The 20,659-nt window shown below is 43.3% G+C and overlaps 1 protein-coding gene across 1 annotated transcript; it reads right to left on the bottom strand.

Moving 5' to 3' along the window:
* Window positions 1–248: 248 nt before the first annotated feature.
* Window positions 249–15,993, bottom strand: rftn2 (raftlin family member 2). The gene is made up of 9 exons (XM_048240154.1): window positions 15,364–15,993; window positions 10,596–10,776; window positions 6,986–7,094; window positions 6,463–6,637; window positions 4,771–4,989; window positions 3,461–3,567; window positions 2,737–2,840; window positions 2,450–2,528; window positions 249–2,135 (listed from the first exon to the last, which is right to left on the bottom strand). Exons 1-9 carry the CDS (start codon window positions 15,500–15,502, stop codon window positions 1,935–1,937), a joined length of 1,314 nt encoding a protein of 437 aa, XP_048096111.1. The 5' UTR covers window positions 15,503–15,993; the 3' UTR covers window positions 249–1,934.
* Between the last annotated feature and the right edge of the window lie 4,666 nt (window positions 15,994–20,659).

Here is a 20,659-nt window from a genome sequence, read left to right on the forward strand (position 1 = left end):
GCCAGTTACACCGGGTCCACAACTGAAGCACTCCGTTCACGGAACGCAAAAAAAAACTTAACTTTTTTCAAACATACGACCTGTTATCACGTATGGTGTAGCTGTTGGAAGCTACATATAGTGGAAGCTAATTCTTGCAGCAGACGCTACGAGAACGGAATGCTTCGGTTACGTGACTGTCTTGCAGGGAGGCTACACCAGTGATCATGTCAATTATCAAAAAACAAAGAATACTCAGACTCCCATGGGAAATATCTACTTTACTTTATATAAACACCTACAGAAATTACAATATTGAAATTGAAATACTGCAGCAGGTTTGTAATACTGATTCTGATGGCATTTACCATCTTAAAAAAATCTGTCAATATAAAACAAGACTTAAAATATTTTCATGGGTTACTTGTCCTGTACAGCAGCTTGAGGTTCTAGTATAAGCATTTTTAAAAAGGTCAAAGGTCATAAGCAACACGTACAGAGGTTTGCCTGAATGGACAGGACACTATACATGACTAAAGGAGAAGGTCATCTGAAATAGTTTCAACCATTGGCATAGCCCACTCATCATATATAACCATAAAGTCAGAATGCTTTAGAAGAAAAAAAAAAAACAAATCTCATAGGACCCCTCCACAATTTCTGTGTGATATGTGACAAAATAAAGAACTCCTGGCATGGTATAATGTCAAATCCCTAATGAAAACAGCAGCTGCTGTCACTATAACAATGAACAGTTTATATCGGTACCTTACATTTTCAAGATGATGCCAGAACAGCACATACTGAAGCTGAGGATAATGCTGTGTGGATTGGCTTATGGAGAGCACCATTCATCTTCTATGGCTAGTGTAGTTTTGACACTGCAAACATTTTAAGTGTTTGCCACAATTACAGTAGTTTCAGTCTTGGTCCCACCATCCATTACATGTCTGAAGATGTAAAGAAACACACACACACACACACACACACACACACACCTCCTGGCAGGAACTGTGAATCCCCGGTCGAAGCTTGAGTGTTTCCAAAAGAAGATGGTGGTGTTTAGTGTTATGACTGAGGTCTGGACACTCTCAGTACCGTCAGGAGCACCTTAGGATATACACACCTGATAAATGTTTACATCCTGCCTGTAACTGCTGACAGGATATGAACAAAAGAAATCAGTTTTTCCTTTGTTTTGCTCTGTGTCTGTGTCTGTCTGTGTCTGTGTGACAGAAGCAGGCTGTTTTGTGACCGTGAAGTACTGAACCGAACAAACCAACGTGGTGGGAAACGTAAATATAAAAGGTGAAATGAACACAAAAACAGGAAGATGTTGGGTAAAAAAAAGATTCTCAAATCAAAGGGACGGAATCAAACTCTTAAGATGCATCCCACCACCGGTGTGTTGTCAGCAAATAAAGTTGTGTGTAAGATTTTCTCCTTTTTCCTTGGCTTCCAATGGACACCTGCTTTTACTATGTCAGTGATAATGCATGCGAATGCTTTTAACGGAGTTAAACTGTGGTGCTAAAATTAAACAATTGTGTACTTGTGCTTTGTTTAGTTTTTTTCTCGGTTTTTAGTTATGCTGGCCTTTCCTATAAAAATAAAATAACCTCACTGAGATGACCACGAAAATGCATAAATACTTCTAATGGTAAATATGGCTTTGAAATTAAAAGTGCTAAGTGATTCTAAAATACGCTCTTGGCTAGGAGGGTTTTAAGGAACCTCAGATTTGACAAATCCCAATTTCTTTACCAGGGCCGGTACGTACTCCACCCCCTTTGTGGCATTTCACTGCACGCTGGCTTGCAAAATACAACATGGCCGAACGGCGCAACCTACAAGCGTCCTTCTGCATTCAACCAGTCAAGTCATTTAGGGTCAGGGTAGAAATCAGGAAGATGGTAGAAATCAGGCAGCCAGATCCGCCATCATCAGGGGGGGGGTCACATACACGTGACCTCGGCCGCTCCATCGTCTTGTTCAAAGCCGCCCTCCTCCAGGTGAGAGAGGGCACTGGAGTAGCCACCTCCGAACACCGGGAAGCCACCGATGCCCCCCGAACACGGCGACAGCTCTTCCATCTGAGGGCTACTCACACCACGACTCACGGACCGACTGGACACCTCACTATGCCCGGACGCAGCCTGAGAGGGACAAAAGAGAGAGAACCAAAGATAAAGGAGGAGAAGAGGAGCAGGAAGGAAAGAGCAAGGGAGAGGTCAAGAAAGGTCAAGAGAGATTATGAGAGATCACACAAAAGATATGATCATCCTCTTCCAAGGTTTTTCTGCTACCAGAGCAAAGTTGAGTTTCCGGTTGTTTGTGTCAAAATAACATACCGATAATGTCATTTCCAAAGATAGCAACTGCGATTAAACTGAAGTTTAGAAGTAGTCTAGAGATGTATTGATACCGAGGTAGTAACATGCTATGGATAAGGAGCTAACCAGATGCTCACCTGGTTCTGGTGCTGTACCGAGGGACCCTTCACTGGTCTTTGCAGGAACACAACTTGCTTTGTGGCCAAATTCCCATCGCTATAGCAACAGGAAAATTTCAGAGTTAGTGTTTCCAACATTCATTAAAAATTATGTAAATACTAAACGTAGTATAGTTTACGTCAGAGGTGCTTTGATTTATGCAGATTTAGACAAGGATCCAGTGTCTATGTATTGGTCTATATGTGATTTTGTAGATGTGTGTGTTTGTGTCCTGATTATAAACTAGTCTCTATACGTGACCTACCTGTCATGGCGTATAATAGGTGTGGGCAGCACACAGGTCAGCAGCCAGCCAAACTCAGCCAACGTGTGAAGCAGCGGACCGTAGTCTGTCTTCACACTCGAGCCCTGGATGGTCCAGAAGAAGACACTTATCGGATCGCCCACTTATCGGATTACCACCAGCCCCGTGTTTCCGTCCTCTTGCGTGAATGTGTCCCTTACTATTCATTTCTATACAAACCAAGACGGCGGATTCCTAAATAAATGCAAGCACCCACACCATACGTTTATCTAAATTAGCTATGTACTAAAAATTACATTTTACCGTGACTCGAAGAGCTATAAACAGTGTTGTAAGGCTGCGTGTACAAATCTGCTTGGAGCTCCAGTGGAATTTTGATTTGCCGACAAGAATTCTCGGGCTAACCGTTGATGTGCCTGAGAAAGGTTGGGAATAAGCACCCAGCAGCCCAGCACTAACCTCCAAGCGTGGTACACAAAATCGGATATTTCAGGCAGTAAAAGCCCCGGTAAGAACCAAACTAGATTTTGTTCAAATCTACACACCTATGGCTACTGAAAAATGTATGGTTCATTTAGCAAATGTTATTTTGAAGTATTAAAAAACATTGTTGTTTTAAGAATTTTTGAACGAAATGGTTGGTAATTAACACGTTTACGATAGGATCCGACACATCCAGAGCACTGGACAACATGCCAAGCACCAATATGTCAGTTCAGCTCACCTCAATCACCGTCCACTGTTCCACCACAATGGTGTCATTGGCTGGAGCGGTCATGCTGCGTTCCTCGTATATGAATAGCCCTTCTAAAGACCGGGGAACAGGCTCACCTGAGGAGGAGAAACACGGCAGGTAAGTCCACATGCTGGAAGGGGACACTAGACATAACCACCTGCTTAGAATATAATAACAACAGTGCATAGGTTTAATTTCAGGTCCTGACAGCACATAAACTGTTGTCCCTGTGTGTGTGTGTGTGTGTGTGTGTGTGTGTGTGTGTGTGTGTGTGTGTGTGTGTGTGTGCGTGAAAGAGAGAGAGTGAGAGAAATTCAGGTGTTCAATCAAGAAGCTAGAATTTGTCTTTACTTGGTGACCTAATAAAGTGACAATGAACTACTTTCTGATAGTCACACAATGTGTGTGTGTGTGTGTGTGTATGTGTGTGTGTGTGCGCATGCGTGCATGTGATGGGGGCAGTCTTTTTTTAAGGTGGTGTTTAAAGTGTTAGAGCATGTTCTTCCATGTTCTACATTTAAAGGCCCCAGATGTCTGTGAGTGTGTCTGATTTAGCTCCTGCCAGTCTGTGGTGAAACAGGAAGTGAGGTCGCAAGGTTGAGAGGCAAGCACTAAATATAGCCCCTGTGAAGACAGAGGAGGAGGGAAAGAGGAAGTCGCCCATTGGGAGAGAAAGAAGGATTGGAGGGTTAAAAAGAAAGAAAGAGAAAATGGAGGGAGGTGAGGAGCGGAGTGTATAAATAAGGAGCGATTTCACCAATCTGTTATTATCTGTGATAATGGAGAGATGATGGAGGGGAAAAGATCAAGAGGCAGATGTGGATCCGCGAGAGATGTCGGAGGACAAAGTGTTCTTAATCCCCCTTCTCTCTCTACTCCTTTCTGTTAAGCTCATGCTCTACTTTATAAGATGATAGGAAGCTAGACGTCTGTTTGGAAAAGAAAGAGGAAAAAAAGAAAAACTTAACTCTTATGCAAGAGTGCAAACTAAGACCAGCACAAGTCTCTATGCGTGGCTAAACAGCACACTACTAATCTGCTGAAGATGTGGTTGGGGTGACTCAACCAGTGAGGCACTACTTGGAATGTGTGTTTTCCATGTATGTGTTGAAGGGGACAGAGATGACTTCTGTGAGGTTACAAACAAAGAGAACGACTGCATATACTGAGTGCTAACTTCGGGCCACTGAAAATAAGACATAATACATTCGGCTCACACACAATTTCTCATTTCTGTGTCGAGACTTAACACTGATTGGATAATTCTCCAGTCTATCGTGACTCCAAGCTGTAATCACCTTTGGGCGTGTCCCAGTACACAAACGAGTCGACCAATGACCAGCCCTTGCGGTAGTAGGCAGCGGTCAGCTCCAGCCAGTCAGCTTCCAGGGCGCTGACCACCTGGCCCTTCCTGGACACGCGCATGGAGAGCGCCCCCTGGTGGTAGCAGCATCCCTGGGCGTCCAGCGGGGTACAACCAGCGGCCCAGGAGTGGAACAGCACCATTAGCCTCAGGTCTGGGCAAGAGAAAGACAGACAGAGGGAAGAAATTAAATAAATATTAAGTCTTAAAACAAAAATACATAACATTTTTACCTTCAAATGACTACTTTCAAAATTAGTTTGTTGGTATTTGGACTGGTAATGGGAAGATTGGCATCTTGGTCATTGTCACTGCATGCCGAGAATACCTAGCATTGTACTATAAAACATTGATGTACTGGGCCAGATAAGTGACCTTTTCCATCACTTTTTGACACACTGGGCAGCACTTTAGTGTCATTTTTCAACCTTAATGGCAGTCCGATAGATTTTTAAGGAACCCTTTGTGTTGAAAAATGATGGTAAAGTAAGTTGAAAGTGACGGTACGGGCTGCCAATTCTTGCATAATGGTGCATTAAAACTCTTAGGGGAGTAAATCTGATTTTTACAGCCAAGCCAAGTGTCTGCTAACATTTGGCAGTTTTTTTTATTTCCCATCAACAATCAAGTGGAAACTCAGCCAGAGGGGAAAAAAAAAACATTATTAGAAAAAATAATGCCCCCTTGATATCAACCATTGTCAGGAAGGGTCCTTGCAAGAAGCCATATATGTCTGTGTCAGTCTGTCTTCCTGTGCACACCACAGCATAGAAGTGAATGCAAATTAAGGGCAAAGGGAGGGCATGAACTTCTGATAAGTTAGATAGTGGTCCTTTGGTCTTTAAGTTTGTGCCAACTGCTTACAGGTTCATACCCTGAAACAGCTTACTGCCATCATAGCCTGAACAAATTAATTCAAAGTATTATCAAAAACACTACATCATGATCAGATTCATTTCTTTGCTTATAGGAGCCTCCTGTACTCCAACACAGACACATATTCACTCTCCTCAGCAACAGTTTCAGGGGCATGTCTGGTTGACAAGGCACTCCATGTCCTCTACATGACCACCACCAGTGCAGTGAAAGAAGGCCCTGAGGCAACTAGGCTACACCAACTACAGTTCCCATTAGGGAGACACAAATCAAGGGTTAAACTGAGCTAACCTGACACTCCAGGAGGGGAGGGGGGTAGGAAGAGATAGAGTGGGATTATGGGGGGGATAAAGAGGACAAGGGAAGAAGAGAGAGAGAGAGACATGGGAGCCTGCTGTCATTGCTGTTGTTGTTGATGTTGCTGACAGGGTTTTAAGAAGAGCTGAAAATAGTGTCCTTGTTGCAAGTACATCAACCTACTGTCTGTGAAGAACTGTACTGGCAATCCGACTGAAACAAGGGTAGAAAAAACAAAAACCGCACTATCATAATGAAAGACTAGGCACTGGCACTATGGCACTATGACTAGCCAGAATTGTAAAAACACACCATCATCAAAATACTGTTTTCCATAGAAGAAGATTAGTACATGTTGCATGATTGAGCAGCCAAACATTCAGACAGTTTGTTTGAATAAAAGTCACAAGCATGAATAAACCAGCATCATTTCATCCATATTGGAGTGTCTCACCTGGACTGTAGCCTCCGTTCTCCAGGTCCCTCTCCCCAGGCGGTGTGCGTGGGGGGCTCCGTGGCGGGGAGCGGCATCCCCTCGTGGGGCTGGACATCCGGCTCCCGCTGCCACCTCCAGCCTGCTGAATCACCGAGCACACAAAGCGCACCCCTCCTCTCGCACTGCTGTTCACCTGGAGGGCAGAGCAGACCACAGGGGCTCACTGCACAGATCTGGGGTCGGAGGGAAACTCACTGCTATAAATACAAGTTCTACACCTGCTAAACTGGGGGAAGTATACAAGTAGTTTACACAAAGGTACATTGTTTGTACTGAATCTTCTGGAAAAAACAAGATAGTTAATCAGAGTACAATGGATTAAGTTGAGAAAAAGTCTCCTCTTTCTATCTTAATCGCACTCTTTCTCTCTCTTCATCTCTTTATATCTTTCTCTCTCTTTATCTCTTTTTATCTTTCTCACACACAATCTATCTCTCCCACACACACACACACACAAACAAGTTTAGTTTATAGCACAAACCCTGTCGATAAGTGCTCTGACAGTGTCGCCGGTCAGGACGTCTCCGGGCAGAGGCCACTCCTCCACCCTCAACACAGGCACACTGTGGCACATGGGCATCGCATGCTTACTGCAACACACACACACACACACAAAGGTCAGATATACATTTACAAAATGCACAAAACCTCAACATCAATATTGTTTAGTCATGTATTTCTGAAGAGCTAAATGTGCTGTCTAAAAAACATTGAAGAGTAGGGTCATATTAGCCTGGCCATTGGGTCATATACACATTGGCAGAATTAGGCATATTTCCAGCAGTTATATGTACTTTATCCTGAAAACAATTAGTGGTCACCATTAATGTATGGGCGAATTATGTGGGTAGTCCACTATTGTATCAGATTGGTACAGGTGCTATTGGCACAAGACACAGGTCTGAATGATTTATGTGCTTCCAACTAGTAAAACTTTCCACCTCATATATCAAGAACAGAAATGCAAAAGGAATGCATCCCCATGTATAGCCTGCCCCATGTGTTAACCTTATAGCTGAAGAAATATTGCAAAATCAATGTATAAACCTCGGTTACTAGACGGGAAATTACAATAATTGACTAGCCTGGTTAGCACCAGACCGTATATCAATTGAAATTGACCTGCAGAGCCAATTTGCCAAAGATTTGTCTGGGTATTCCCAGTTTCCTCGTTACTTTGAGAAACTTGCAGTAAAAAGAGGGAAACTGTTGTTTACGTGCTGAGCTTGCTTTGCAATGTTTACTTGGTTGGTGGGTCACAAGTCATGTGTGGACCCTGTGGGATAAGGCCCCCTGTCCAGCTGGAGGGTTCATACTCAATTGGTTCTGGTGGGCCACTCTGCAGACATTTCTCATGAAAATTTCAGATGGCTTTGCATGACACAAGCTAAGGCTTTTCCCCCCTCCAAGCATAACAGGAAGTGTGTATGTGCACACACAAGGCTAGGGCTGCACTAGATGTGGGAACTGCTGCCAGGAATTCCCTTTTTAATAATATAATGGTAGTAACAGCATCAGAGAAGGAATGGAAACTCCAATGAGAGGCCAGCGACCCTGGTTGGATTCTAGAACTTCATTGGCTCCTTTACTGTTGTCAAGAGCAAGACTTGTCCAATCAGAAGCCCTCATTTTTATCTACAGTATGAACCTATGACCTCGAGGGGGCAACCGCCTCCCCCGCCCCAACCAACTCTTCAGCAAACTGTCTGAGCCCACCCCATGCAGTCTCATTAAATATGCAGATCACTCACATGCATGATTTAATATTTACTACAGAAGGTGGGCATGTCTGGACCACCCTGTCTTGGGTCCAGGGGGAAAGGCTCGTAGGGGAGGGGGGATCCCTCTTCACCCCTGTGTGCTTTCAGGAAAAACGCTCTATGAAGGTCCCTCATCTTATAGCAGTTCTTGGTTTACAACTCTCAGAATTTTCTTACAACTTACTAATGAATATGATACACATGATTAAATGTGGCCAAGTATAGCCTACAAATACACTATAATTACCTAAAATTTTGTTTTAATTCCAAGTTGGTTAGCAGTTGATGTAGAAGCACAATAACTTATTTGACTTCAGCGGTGACAAATCCTGCTGAGCGAGAGAGATAGAGAGAAGCACCTGCAAAGTGGTTCTGTGAGTGTGTCTCTGCATGGGGCTACACTCAATTCAAGTCAAAAGTTGGTCCGTCCAGTCAGTAGTCCCGCATTCACGCCGGTTCAGACAGCGCGGGAATTCCTCCCATTATGATGGCTAGAATTGCGGGACTTCAATAAATTATGCGCAATACCGCGCTGAAATTTAGGCCCTGAATTATTCTCCTCCCAGGATCCCTGACTGGTGATGATTTCAGGACTACATGACCAATGACCTGAGGATGAGATTACCAGCAATGACCTCAGGACAACAAGACCAGCAATGACCTGAGGAGAGCCAATGATGATCTGAGGACAACATAACCAATGATGGCCTATGGACAACTTGACCAATGATAGCCTGAGTACAGTATCCCTGGTAGTGACTTGAATGATAACTAGTGCTGCCGCGATTAGTCGACTTAATCGACCATGAAAATTAGTCGACGGCATTTGTTTTAGTCGAAGAGTCGTTTTACTATTGACCACCTATTTATTTTGGTCTCCCGTCTCAAATGGCTCACTGTAATGTTATTAACTCTTGAAAAGGACGACTGTCTTTGGATGTTAAACAGGCTACTTAGACTTTGGCAGTCATGTTTTAAACCCTGCTAGTGGAAGTCGCAAGTGGAAACGCATGTAGCAAAGCTGCGTGCCTGCCTATTTTCAGATAAAGTGAGGTATCCTATGTGGTAAGACGCACAAAGAGCCTGTAGCCTACTTGTTTAAGTCCTCAACTCCTGTCGCCTTTCAAAGTTGGCTAGACCATCGTTTCTCAAACTTTGGGCCGCGGACGAGCTCTGGCCGCGACGTGGACACTGCTGGTGGAGTGAAATTATTCCCGGGGCTTCGTCTGATAATTTGCTGCGCAATTGATCAAGGAACCGCGGACCGACAAAAAAAAGAAAACAAACGTTTCTGCAATCAGTGTCATCAAACATAGAGGCATACAATTAAATGGTGGTATGGCGTTCATTCATTCAATGCGTGCGCAGCGCCGTTTAAACTGAAACCACTTTCGATAACGTTGATAGCAAAGCTCTCGATTCACCTATTGGAAGGCTATTTAATTATGAAACAACATTTAATAGAACAATGTGGATTTATGCAACTTCCATAAAAACAGAGCACAGACTAATACACTATCTAGCATTGTATTGTATAGTCAAATTTGAATAACATGTCCAAAAGCTATTGTGGCATAATTAAATATCATGTCAATATTCTTTCCATTTGCCTACCAGTGTATGATGCTTGCATGAGGGAAACATCCCAAAACAATGGCACCCATATAATTGCTGTTGTTTTGAGAAGTATTTATCATGTAACCATGCAAAAGCAATGAAACTATTGTAATTATATTTTACATTGGTAAAGCGGTCCTCTGTTTTCACAAACGTTTTGCACTTTAAACATTGGCTGCTTTGAAGTGCATGTATAACAACATAGCATAACAATAATAATTGTGATGTGATATAATGATAATTTGATGGGGGGTGGGTTCATGTAGGTGCCATGATCGGCCATCAGGTCAAAGAAGTTTGACAAACATTGAACATTGTCTATGTCCATTGCAACACTGGCATACAAATAAAGTATATCAAAGGTCTGAAATTAGATCTGATGGTAGCATTTTAAATGTTTTTTTTTTTTACACATAATGTTTTTGAACAGTTCACTTAATAAGCTTCTAACAAAAGTAGAGTTATCTATATTTTATGTTTCCCCTTCAGTTGAGTTCAAAATAAAATGGACACAACGAAATAACAAACACTTGATTTAAAAAAAAAAAAAAAAATAGTCGTTTAGATTAGTCGACTAATCGAAAAATTAGTCGAAAGATTAGTCGTTAGAAAATGAGTCGTTAGTGGCAGCACTAATGATAACCTGACCAATGACCAATGCTGACTTAAATATACCTTCTGCCTTAATGCAGTAGTGTGGTGGCTAGTACCTACCTTGGTCTGGGCCGTGTCATGATGGCTCTGTATAGCAGGCTGAGGGGCAGAGCCCTGGTGCGGCCGACGGAGAGGATGATGGGATGGAGCGCCGCCAGCACGTAGCCCTGGGTGTAGTAGGGCAGCAGGGCCTGGGGCAGCTCACACAGGGAGGACAGGTACTGCACCGTGGGGCGGCTGCCTGGAGGCATGAAGAAGGATGTATTGGTTATTATTGAAAGGCCTCCCTTATTCCAAAGATTACATCTGAAAAGCTTTGGAACAGTCTAAGTCAGGGAATCTCCAACAGGTAACCTAGCTTGCAAGCTACCAGTAGCCTTCCACCTGTTTTTGAAAAGCTCTCCAAAAGATATCACAGAGAGATGGTGAAGGATTTAAAAGAAATGCATATAACGCTTATTGAGCTGTTTTGGGTGGATATCAGCTGTATGAATAAATGTTACTATGACTGATACAAAACATTAGTAGCTCTCAGCCACGTTTACTTTGTCAAAGTAGCTCTCAGAGGACAAAAAGGTTGGAGACCTCTGGTCAAAACAAGTACAATCCAAGTAATACAAGTAGAACTGCTGCCTTTTCTTTCTCAGGGTGATGCAGTGTTATGGTAAAGATGTAGACTGGAGACAGCTTAAGAACAGCTGCTGTCTCCTGGATGTGTTTTGTGTCTCACTGCATCAAAAGTCCAGTGGGAGTGGTGCTTTCGTTTCAGTGGGATGTGTACGTGTGGTGTGGGAGTGGTTTAAATGCATGTCTCATTCACGTCTTGTCCCTTTTTAAAGCGTTTTCAGAAAGCAACCCCCACTCCCCTCCAACACCACTTCCTGTGGTCACAAAGAGCTGCTGTTCATATATAGAGACCCTTACCCCGCACCCCCCAAAAGAAACACATACACGCTAGACACAACATTCCGCAACGCACAATAAAAACATGCACACACTCACCACCCACACAAACACACAAATACGCACACACTTACACTCACAAACAGTCCCTCTCGAGCACAAATCTAGAAAACTGGACATGTTTACCCTCTAAGAAAAAAAAAACTTTACACATTCCTGCGCAAATGTCCCTCACAACCCTTTTCCCAGAAGCAAATTCCCACAGTCTGACACCACTTAAACATAAACAATTTGCCGAACAGGCACAGCAAACTTTCATGTGAATCTGGCAACAACAACAGCAACTTGGAATTAGTGCAGGGAGAAAAAAAACACACAACACATTTTGGCAAGCAGCAATCCCAGCGGGTGTGGAAGGGGATTGGGGGGGGTCTGTAAGTCACGGATATCTGAGACAGGAGAGCCACAGAATGACACCCAGCAGTGTGCCACACCACACCTGAGCCAGGGATGGGTCTCTGGGGCATCTGCCCCATGGCTCCTGGGGGAATCTGAGAGTGTGAGCGACAGCCCTGGTGGTGGTGGCGGCGTTCACAGTCACACAGGCTCAGACGTGACACGGGCCACTGAGAGGCCTGTGCTTTTGTCCAGCACACACACACACACACACACAGCACTCCTCCCTCCCTCCGTTAGCTCACACACTGAGGCCTCTGTTCTCAACTACGTGTGAGGGGAAAAAAGAAAGAGGGGTAAAGAGAGAGAGAGAACACACAGGGGGAAAAGGGAGAGATAGCTAGGGCAGAGACAGAGAAAAAAAAAGAGAGAGCGTAGGGAAAGACAGCTACCATGAGAGAGGGAGGGGAGAGGAAGAAAAGGGAAAGAGTGAGCACAAAACACTGAGCAAAAGGAATAGATGGAGAAGGGGGAGGTGGAGAGGAAACGAGGGGTTGGGAATGATCTGTGGAGGGAGGTAAATAAAGAGAGATCAACAGGAGTGAGACAGAGCATGAGGCAAACTGATGGAGAGAGAGAGAGAGTTGGGGGGTAAGGACAGTTGGGGGAAGAGGGGTTATGGGGTAACAGGCTTCTCAGAGAGAGGGTGAAAAGGGGGAATGAGAGAGAGAAAGGAAAGGAGAAAAAGAGAGCGAGAGAAAGAATGTTATGGGGTGGATTTTATGGGGCAAAGAGTTTGCAGGAGCGAAAGACGATTCATTCTGAACGCTGGAGAGTGAAAAAGAGGAACGTATGAAAGAACACACATTTTCATTGTATAAGAGAAGAAGGAACACTTCAAAAGACAGAGGTAAAAAAAGGAAAGAAAATCTTGACCCCTCATTTCAGACCGAGTCATGTGGGTTATGACCACAACTATGTAAACAGTTGTCTTGAAAACTATTTAACTGGAATGCCATCACATCAGTTAAACAGATCTGTGTCTTTGTCAATGTCCATGTCCTCTATCTCAGATGAACTTCCTTTGAATGTCTCAGAGTCAAGTGAAACTGATTGGACATGGACAAAAATCACAAGGCCTGGCTGTGACGACCTTCTATTCTCCTCAAAATTTAATATAAAAACATTGCCGTAATCTGAGTTAATCCACCATTTCCGGGGGTCCTAGATTAACAGGGAGAGAGATTATGCTAGATTGTGAGACTGTGAACTGGAATGCCCCCTATGTGGTCTGAGAGGATTTTTCCATCGCCAGATAGGTGGGCCACAATTCCAACAGTTGAGTTGACCCACTTTGAGATAGCCAAAGTAATGATGCCATGTTGTACAACACGAAAGTAAAATAATAATAAAAAAGAAAATAGAGAGTGCTGAATGCACTACCAATTCTTTCGTTGCTGTATTTGTGTAGTCAGACTAATCTCTTTGTTGACTCAGTGGCTACTACTTGTAAGCAGTCTGGTAATCTCTGTGAAGTTTGGTGGGCTACCTGAAAGAGAGGTGGTCTCTGAGGAGAAACAATGAGCATCCACCATTCCTCCACATCCCCCTGGCCGTTTCTTTTACTCCCTCTCCACATTCCATGTGTCAGGGAGCCCCAGGGCCTGGGTCTCTCTCCTCAACACTGGAGATTGGGTGCCCAGCTAATTGGATGTGGGCAGCATTAGCCATTAGGTTCTTTGATCTGCTGCCTTTGGCCTCTGTTTCCAATTGATGGCGTGCATCAGTACTACTTGAGTGGGGGCTCAGAAAGCGCCACTGCCTTCAAGATGGAGCCGGTGGTGGCTAAGATGCTGAATCAGAGCCAAGCATCCAGAGTCCACCACTGAGACTCCCCAGATTTAGAGCAAAAGGGAAAAGTGGACAGGCTGATCCAAGGTGGGTGATTAAAACTAATCTGTCTATAATCTGTCATCTTGGCTGGCCAACGCTCTCATAAAACATATGGTTTTCCAGTGACCAAGACTTCAACTGTCTGATATGCATGCTGTGCTGATCAACAGTGTTTGCTTATACATTCTTAATCATGTAAGACTTGTGAAAAAACTCACATATCCAACTATTTCTGTCAGACAACCTCATATACACTTATTGAATTTAAATCATACTACCTCAAGTTTAGAAACTACTGAAAGTTATACCCATGTTAACACACACTAAGCTGGGCCTAATACTTTAATGCCTGCATGAAAGTCTTCCTATCTGGACTATCTGTAAGAGAACTATGTTTTATTACAGACTCCCCTAGGGTATGCTAAGCATCTTGATCAGACATGTGCCGCCCAGGTGCTCTAACGGAATGGGTAATGGACTACACTGGCAAGGCTGTTGATTCATGCCCTGAGAACCATGTGCTCTGGAATCTCTCTCTCTCTCGCTCTCTCTGCACTGGGCTTGAGTTCACCTTCATTTACCAAACAAAAATGACAAGATAGGATGGGTCTAAAATTATTTAACTTTGACTGGGAAGCATCGTCTTCTGTCTTAGAAAAAACTCAGACAGAAGTGTGTGATAAAAGGTATATTTCCTGCAAAAAATACAGTAGAATTCTGAGAGAGAAACTATTTTGGACACCAATTATCTCTCAAGATCAGTTCTGTCATAATACTTTTAAAAAGCAAGCTAAAAAAAGGCTGTAAGAGTATCCAGACAGTAGCAATAAATAACCAAAAGACAGCAGGACACCAGGGGCAGTGCAAGGGGAAAACACTTTCAACTGATTTGAGTTAATCTGCATAATGTACATCACAAGCACCGTTACAGAACATTTGATTTTTGTGTCAGTGGAAAGGAGATCAGCGTCCACCACCAAATCAGCGTCATGGGTTCACCTATGCTCCAACTGCTACAGTAAAAAAACATTATCAGATCCCATGGAAACATAGCCTACATGTTCACCCATTTTGACACTACGTGAAAGTGTAATCCGAGTTTATTCACATGATGACAAACTCTTGGTTTGGATTCTGCCAATGGCAACAGTTTATGCAGTGGGCTGACCCAATGAGAATGAGCTGCTTTATTCCTACATACAAAATTATAATTTAATTTCAAAATAGGTCAAGCCCATGAAGAGATTTACGTCCACTATGGACATGGTCTACTGGGGGGTACGAACACTAGGTTCTGTCTTTACATTAAAAACTAGAAAATGAATAGAGCAGTCAAGCAAGTCTGGAGTTGATGGAGCAGAAAAGACATATCGTGTAGAACCAAGGCGTCCTCAAGTCTGCAACTCGTTTTCCGTGCGGACGTTCACATAAAGCAGGCAAGCGAGGGGAAAACCTTCCTGACCCATTTTTGTTCGCAGAGATAGGAAAGCCTGTCAGTAGGCTACGACAGACGGACAATCCACTAAATTGTGAATGGAAATGTGTGTGCGCGCGTTGCGAGTGAAAATAACATTACATTGTTACAACGGTGAGGCAACTTTGGTGCGAGTTTAACATGTGTTCGTAGGCTACATACCTTCTAAACTGAAGTCCAGCAATACATACTCGTAAACTGTGTCAGTTTTAGTCTCCACTTGCGGTCGTTTTAAAGTGGAGTAAATTTTCCCTGGGCTGCTGTCCTCCGGGTCCTCCAGTTTCCGTAAGCCGCAACCCATTGTGGCGGTATATCCAGCTCACTGAAGGCCGAACACCGGGAGACCCGCTCCGCCACACATACACACACTTCTCTCTTGTGTGAGGCTAACGATAGAGTTTCTCCATCCCTGGCTGTGGCGACTTAATCCGTGGGGGTAGTAGCACGACACCAGACAGCTGCCACAACTTTGATAGAGGCAAATGGTTGTTCCTACCAAACGTTAAATAAATACGACAAAAGAACACTAATTTCTGAGAGCGCGTAAAGAAAAGAAAGGGCGACCCACTCAAAACTGATAATGCGGGCTTCAAAACGGGGAAAGTTACCAGTGAACTATACTGTGAATTTCCTCTTGACTACAAAGAAGACTATGAGACCCTTTCTTCATTGAGTGGTTATGAATAGTCGTAGAAATAAATACGAAATTCGTTCCCCCCACAACAGCCTGAACCTCCGAATGTTAGAAAAGAAGCCAAATTCGGGCTGCTGTCTAGGAGGGGAAAGCGTGGCGCTCGCAGTGGAAGTGAAGTGAAATGGGAGGGACGTGGGAGGGCAATTTAGGGAGAATAACATCAGTGCCCATCACCCCTGGTCTGGGTCTGCAATGCTACTTTACAGTGGCTTTAGGGTGCTGGCAGATAGGTTTCCCAGGAATTTTTAGTAGTGTTGACTATTCCAACCATTATAGAATCCATCAATAAACCCTGATAGTGACAAAAATAGTTACAGTGTACCCGAAATTGTTACACTATAGCAATTACAGCTTACAGATCAAAGTGCTTTATGAGATAGGGCCTGCATTTTCCACTTTAAGCCAGATCAAAGGTTGTTAGCCCATGGGTTTATTTCTTAGATGTGCTGCGTGACACAACTGTGAAATTGTGGGATTAAATGACTTTATTTTTAAGGAAAGCCATCTGAACTTCTTCCTGACCCCTCCTCAGATGTTAAAATAAAACCGTATTCCTCGAGTCCAACACAATCCAGGAAAATCTTTTACTTACAGGCTCTAGATCTCTAGAACCAACAACTCTATGATATAAATGTTGCTGTCTTTATACATACATACATACATACACAATACATACAAGTATATACACACACTATGATGCAATATGGAACTTTGGTAACTACAAATTATCGACAGCCATCTTTATTGTCAGGGTGTGTTGGTTTGTGGTATGGTCACTACACTGCTGGTCAGCTGTATAAGGCCATTTCTCACAGATCACAGGGTTATCTAACTTTACCACTTTAGGTGTTTATGTGCACTCTAGTTCCTAGAGAATTAAATTCCTAGTTGCTTCAGTTAATACATTCCAGGATGGCATTTTTCATCTAGCTTGTTACCAAAACCTTTTATTCTGAAGTCATCAGAATCCTGAATCCAGACGTACAGAAACTGCCTTCTATTAAACCTCTGCACAACATGTGGGCTTATTGGTAACCAGTGTCTTTTTCCTACATCTAGAAAGTAAATAACTGCATGATCTCAGTGGGCTTGTAGCCACACACACACACACACAGACACACACACATACATATACACACACATACACACACACACACACACACACAATATACACAAACACATACAGTACAAACTCACATACACACACACACACACACACAAACACACACACACACACACACACACACACACACACACACACACACACACACACACAGTAGTGAGCAAGCAGATGCATGTGTTGAGTGAGGAATGGTGAATGCAGACCCAGAGGCAGCTGAAGTGGATTCAGAGCGCCAGCTGCAAAGCTGTAAGTACGGAGCCCTGCCAGGTGTCCATCCACACTGCCTTTCCTGCTGTCCGTGACAGAGATCAGCCTCTTATTTCTAGACATTGGTGTAAATGAACAGAAAACCTCCCCAGTTGAAATGGGTTTCCAAATGTGGGTAGTTGGGCAAAGATAGCCACTTGAGTCACTTTGGTGGGTGTTTTTTTGACTGGCGGTAAAATGGAAATAACTTCCAACATGTTATTTTAACCACCTCAAACAGACCATCAGGGCAAAGGAAAAACTCAAACATCTGTTGGGGCACTGGGAAAAGCTTCAGTTTCATTTCTGGCCTTTTCATCACACTCCTGGGGGAGGTTGTATTGATCATGTGTTAAAAGTAAGTGCTTTTCAGGCACTTAATGGTAGCAATGGTGGTGTTGTGGCAGCTTGTTGTTTGTCAGATGCAAATGTTAATGATATACAGACCTCCAGAGTGTTTGTGTGTAACGGTGGTATGATGGTTAAACACTCAGGTATCAGGAAATGCAGGTGTCATGATTGATGAGGTTGATTATGTGCTATGCAGTGTTGTGGCTGTCTGGGTGTGTGTAGACATGCCCAAAATTGGTGCAGTACAGAGATTGCGGTAGGCATCATTGTTGAGGTTGAATTTCAATGAAGTAGGTGCTACACTGAGCGCATTGGTGGTCAGAGGGTGGATGTGCACTGAGTACATTGGTGGTCAGAGGGTGGATGTGCACTGAGTGCACTGGTGGTCAGAGGGTGGATGTGCACTGAGTGCATTGAGCGCATTGGTGGTCAAAGGGTAGATGTGCACTGTTCTGCAAGAGATTTCAATGTACATTTACATTTATTCATTTAGCAGAAGCTTTTATCCAAAGCGACGACTTACAGCAAGAGAATAACACTCAAGCTACAGTGCAGAGGAGAATTAGCCAGGAATTACTACTGCATCTGTCAATTACTAGAGGATAGGAGTGTTATGTATCTGTACAAAATTGGGCAGAGGAGTGAGGGACAGGTGCAACATCTCAGCAGTCATGATCACTGAAGTGAAAAGCAAGAGACATGGAAAAGAAAGGGAAGGAAGGCTATAATGGAGGTAATGAGAGAAGAGCTGACAGGGGAAAAAACATTTTCCTGCTCCAAAAATCTTTCAGCATGTGTAGATCTATTTATAACCTGTAGTGTGAGAGACCACAGTGGCACGGTAACTGGCCAGAAATCTGACATGGTTTTCAGGGCCTCAACTGTACCACCTGTCAAACACACAGAAGGAAAACAATAGCCACCTGCTGAGCCCTTGGAAACACATGACAGGAACCAGCTACAAACGCACCCTTAAAAACATACTTAAGCATAATGCTAGTCTCGGGTGTGCAAAACAATGTTGTTATTGGGTTTTTTGACTGAAACATTGTGAAAATGTCACCATAGATCCTTGGCCCCACCGGATAGACCACTGACGAAACAGCTGGCTTTTGTCAACACCAACGGAGACTCCAGGTCAGATATTGTTTTTTTGTAAAGCAATTGTTTCTTTCTCCTCTTTGTGTGTTTGTTCTAACACCTTTGGCTGGCAGGGAGGGGAACCCACGGTGCTCAGGGTGTTGGACCTGGAGGGTTAAAGGGTTGCTTTCAAGGAGAAAGACTTGGCCTGTGTCCAGAGGGGTTAAAGACTAGTGGCCTTCAAATAATAATGACCACAATGATGTTATGTAAGGCTCTGCTAATAGGCCTGCTGGCTTCAAAAAGCATTTTAAAAATGAGGATATATGGCTCTGACTGTCAAGCTAGAGACTTTAACTCTGGGTCAGTTTTTGTTAAAATGAACAAAATATATGGATTTTAAAAGCTGTCACCTTTCATAAATAATCACCGATACACACACATAATTCTGTAGCAATCTTGGATGATGACCAATTAATCATGCTTTACAACCCTCAGGTCTGTCGGCAGGGTGGAAGTCCAAAACTACCATTATGTACTCAATCTCACCACACCTTGGTAACAATCATGTCCATTACCATTTCCTCTCATTCTGTGATCTTCCTCCGTGTCCTCTGACTAGCTGTCACTTTTTTTTCGACCTCTCAGCCAAAATAACAGGGAGAGACTGGGTCAGTGACAGGAAGGCTCTGTCCCTGCACGGCCCCACCCACAGACACTGGGAAGGAACTCAAGGCCCTCTTTAAACAGGCACTCTGAGGAGGAAAACCAAACATGTAACCACACACACACACACAAACACACATTCACACACACACACACACACACACACACACACACACACACACACACACACACACACACACACACACACACACACACTAAAGACGAGGAAAAGGTTTCTGGTGGTATTTAACAACAGGCTTTCTAATGGCTTTCTGATGTACACTTGGGATATGTTGATTATGTTCAGACCTTCAGAAAATCAGCACAACTCTTCACTGCTGCTGCTGCTGCAAAAGAATATAGCCCTGACTAAATGAGGGAACGGTTCTCTTAAACAAAAATAACTGTCACGTCATTTCTCCATAAGATATTTAAGGCAACTAATTTTGCATTCCTTTGGCACATAACCTGCGGCAATTCACATCAATTTTGTATAGCCTTGTCCTGTCAGCAGTATACTGGATCTGTGAACGCATGAGACCACATGAATCCATCAAAAACAAATACTTCCTAAATGCATAGTGTATCAACGCCACATCTCAGAATATCAGTGTTAACAGATGATTACACTGATTTCGGACATCATGTCTACACAACTATACAATTTCCCATGGTGCCAAAAATGCTCTGGCTGTGTGCCTACAAGAGCTTACAGTTTGTTTCTACAGGTCTTGTGAAGGTTATTCATCTCCGTCCATTACAGATGCGTGCTATAGTGACCATATGAAGCTATTTATCTCACCCGCATAAACCTGATTCTGTTACAGTAACTGGCATTTAAGGAGAGTAATTTCCAGAATAATGGCACCCTCTAGTGTCAAGAAAACATGAATGACATTGCAAAATTATAATGTCTACTACAATTTGATTAATGGATTTTCCATCTTCAGTAAAAATGAAGAATTGTGTTTGTTAGCAACTAAGGAAACAAAGTCCAAATCTAAATACAGCCTGACAACACAACATAAAACATAACAAAATTCCAAATTTAATCTCATTTTGGTAACAACACTGATCATGCGACCCCAAATAAACCAGAAACTAATTCATATCTGGGCCCTGTAATGCTTGGCAGCTGGGTGTAAACTTCAGACTGACTCTGAATGGTAATCATGTGTGCTGTATTGACTGGTGGAACAGGCGTGGATGTCAGTGGGGTCCTCTTAACCCTGTAAAAAAAGCCAAAAACAGATAGAAAAAGAGCATCAAAGAATGAGATAGTGATGAAAAAGCAACAA

This window comes from Alosa alosa, chromosome 3, assembly GCF_017589495.1.
Source record: "Alosa alosa isolate M-15738 ecotype Scorff River chromosome 3, AALO_Geno_1.1, whole genome shotgun sequence".
Classification (NCBI taxonomy): domain Eukaryota; kingdom Metazoa; phylum Chordata; class Actinopteri; order Clupeiformes; family Clupeidae; genus Alosa; species Alosa alosa.

What these genes read in the sequence shown, in the direction of transcription:
- rftn2 (XM_048240154.1), bottom strand. Translation starts at nt 15,502, where the DNA reads ATGGGTTGCGGCTTACGGAAACTGGAGGACCCGGAGGACAGCAGCCCA. An exon ending in GTACTGGGACACGCCCAAAG is followed by an intron (nt 3,568 to 4,770) that starts GTGATTACAGCT and finishes TCTCCTCCTCAG; the next exon opens with GTGAGCCTGTTCCCCGGTCT. An exon ending in CCTATTATACGCCATGACAG is followed by an intron (nt 2,529 to 2,736) that starts GTAGGTCACGTA and finishes CTGTTGCTATAG; the next exon opens with CGATGGGAATTTGGCCACAA.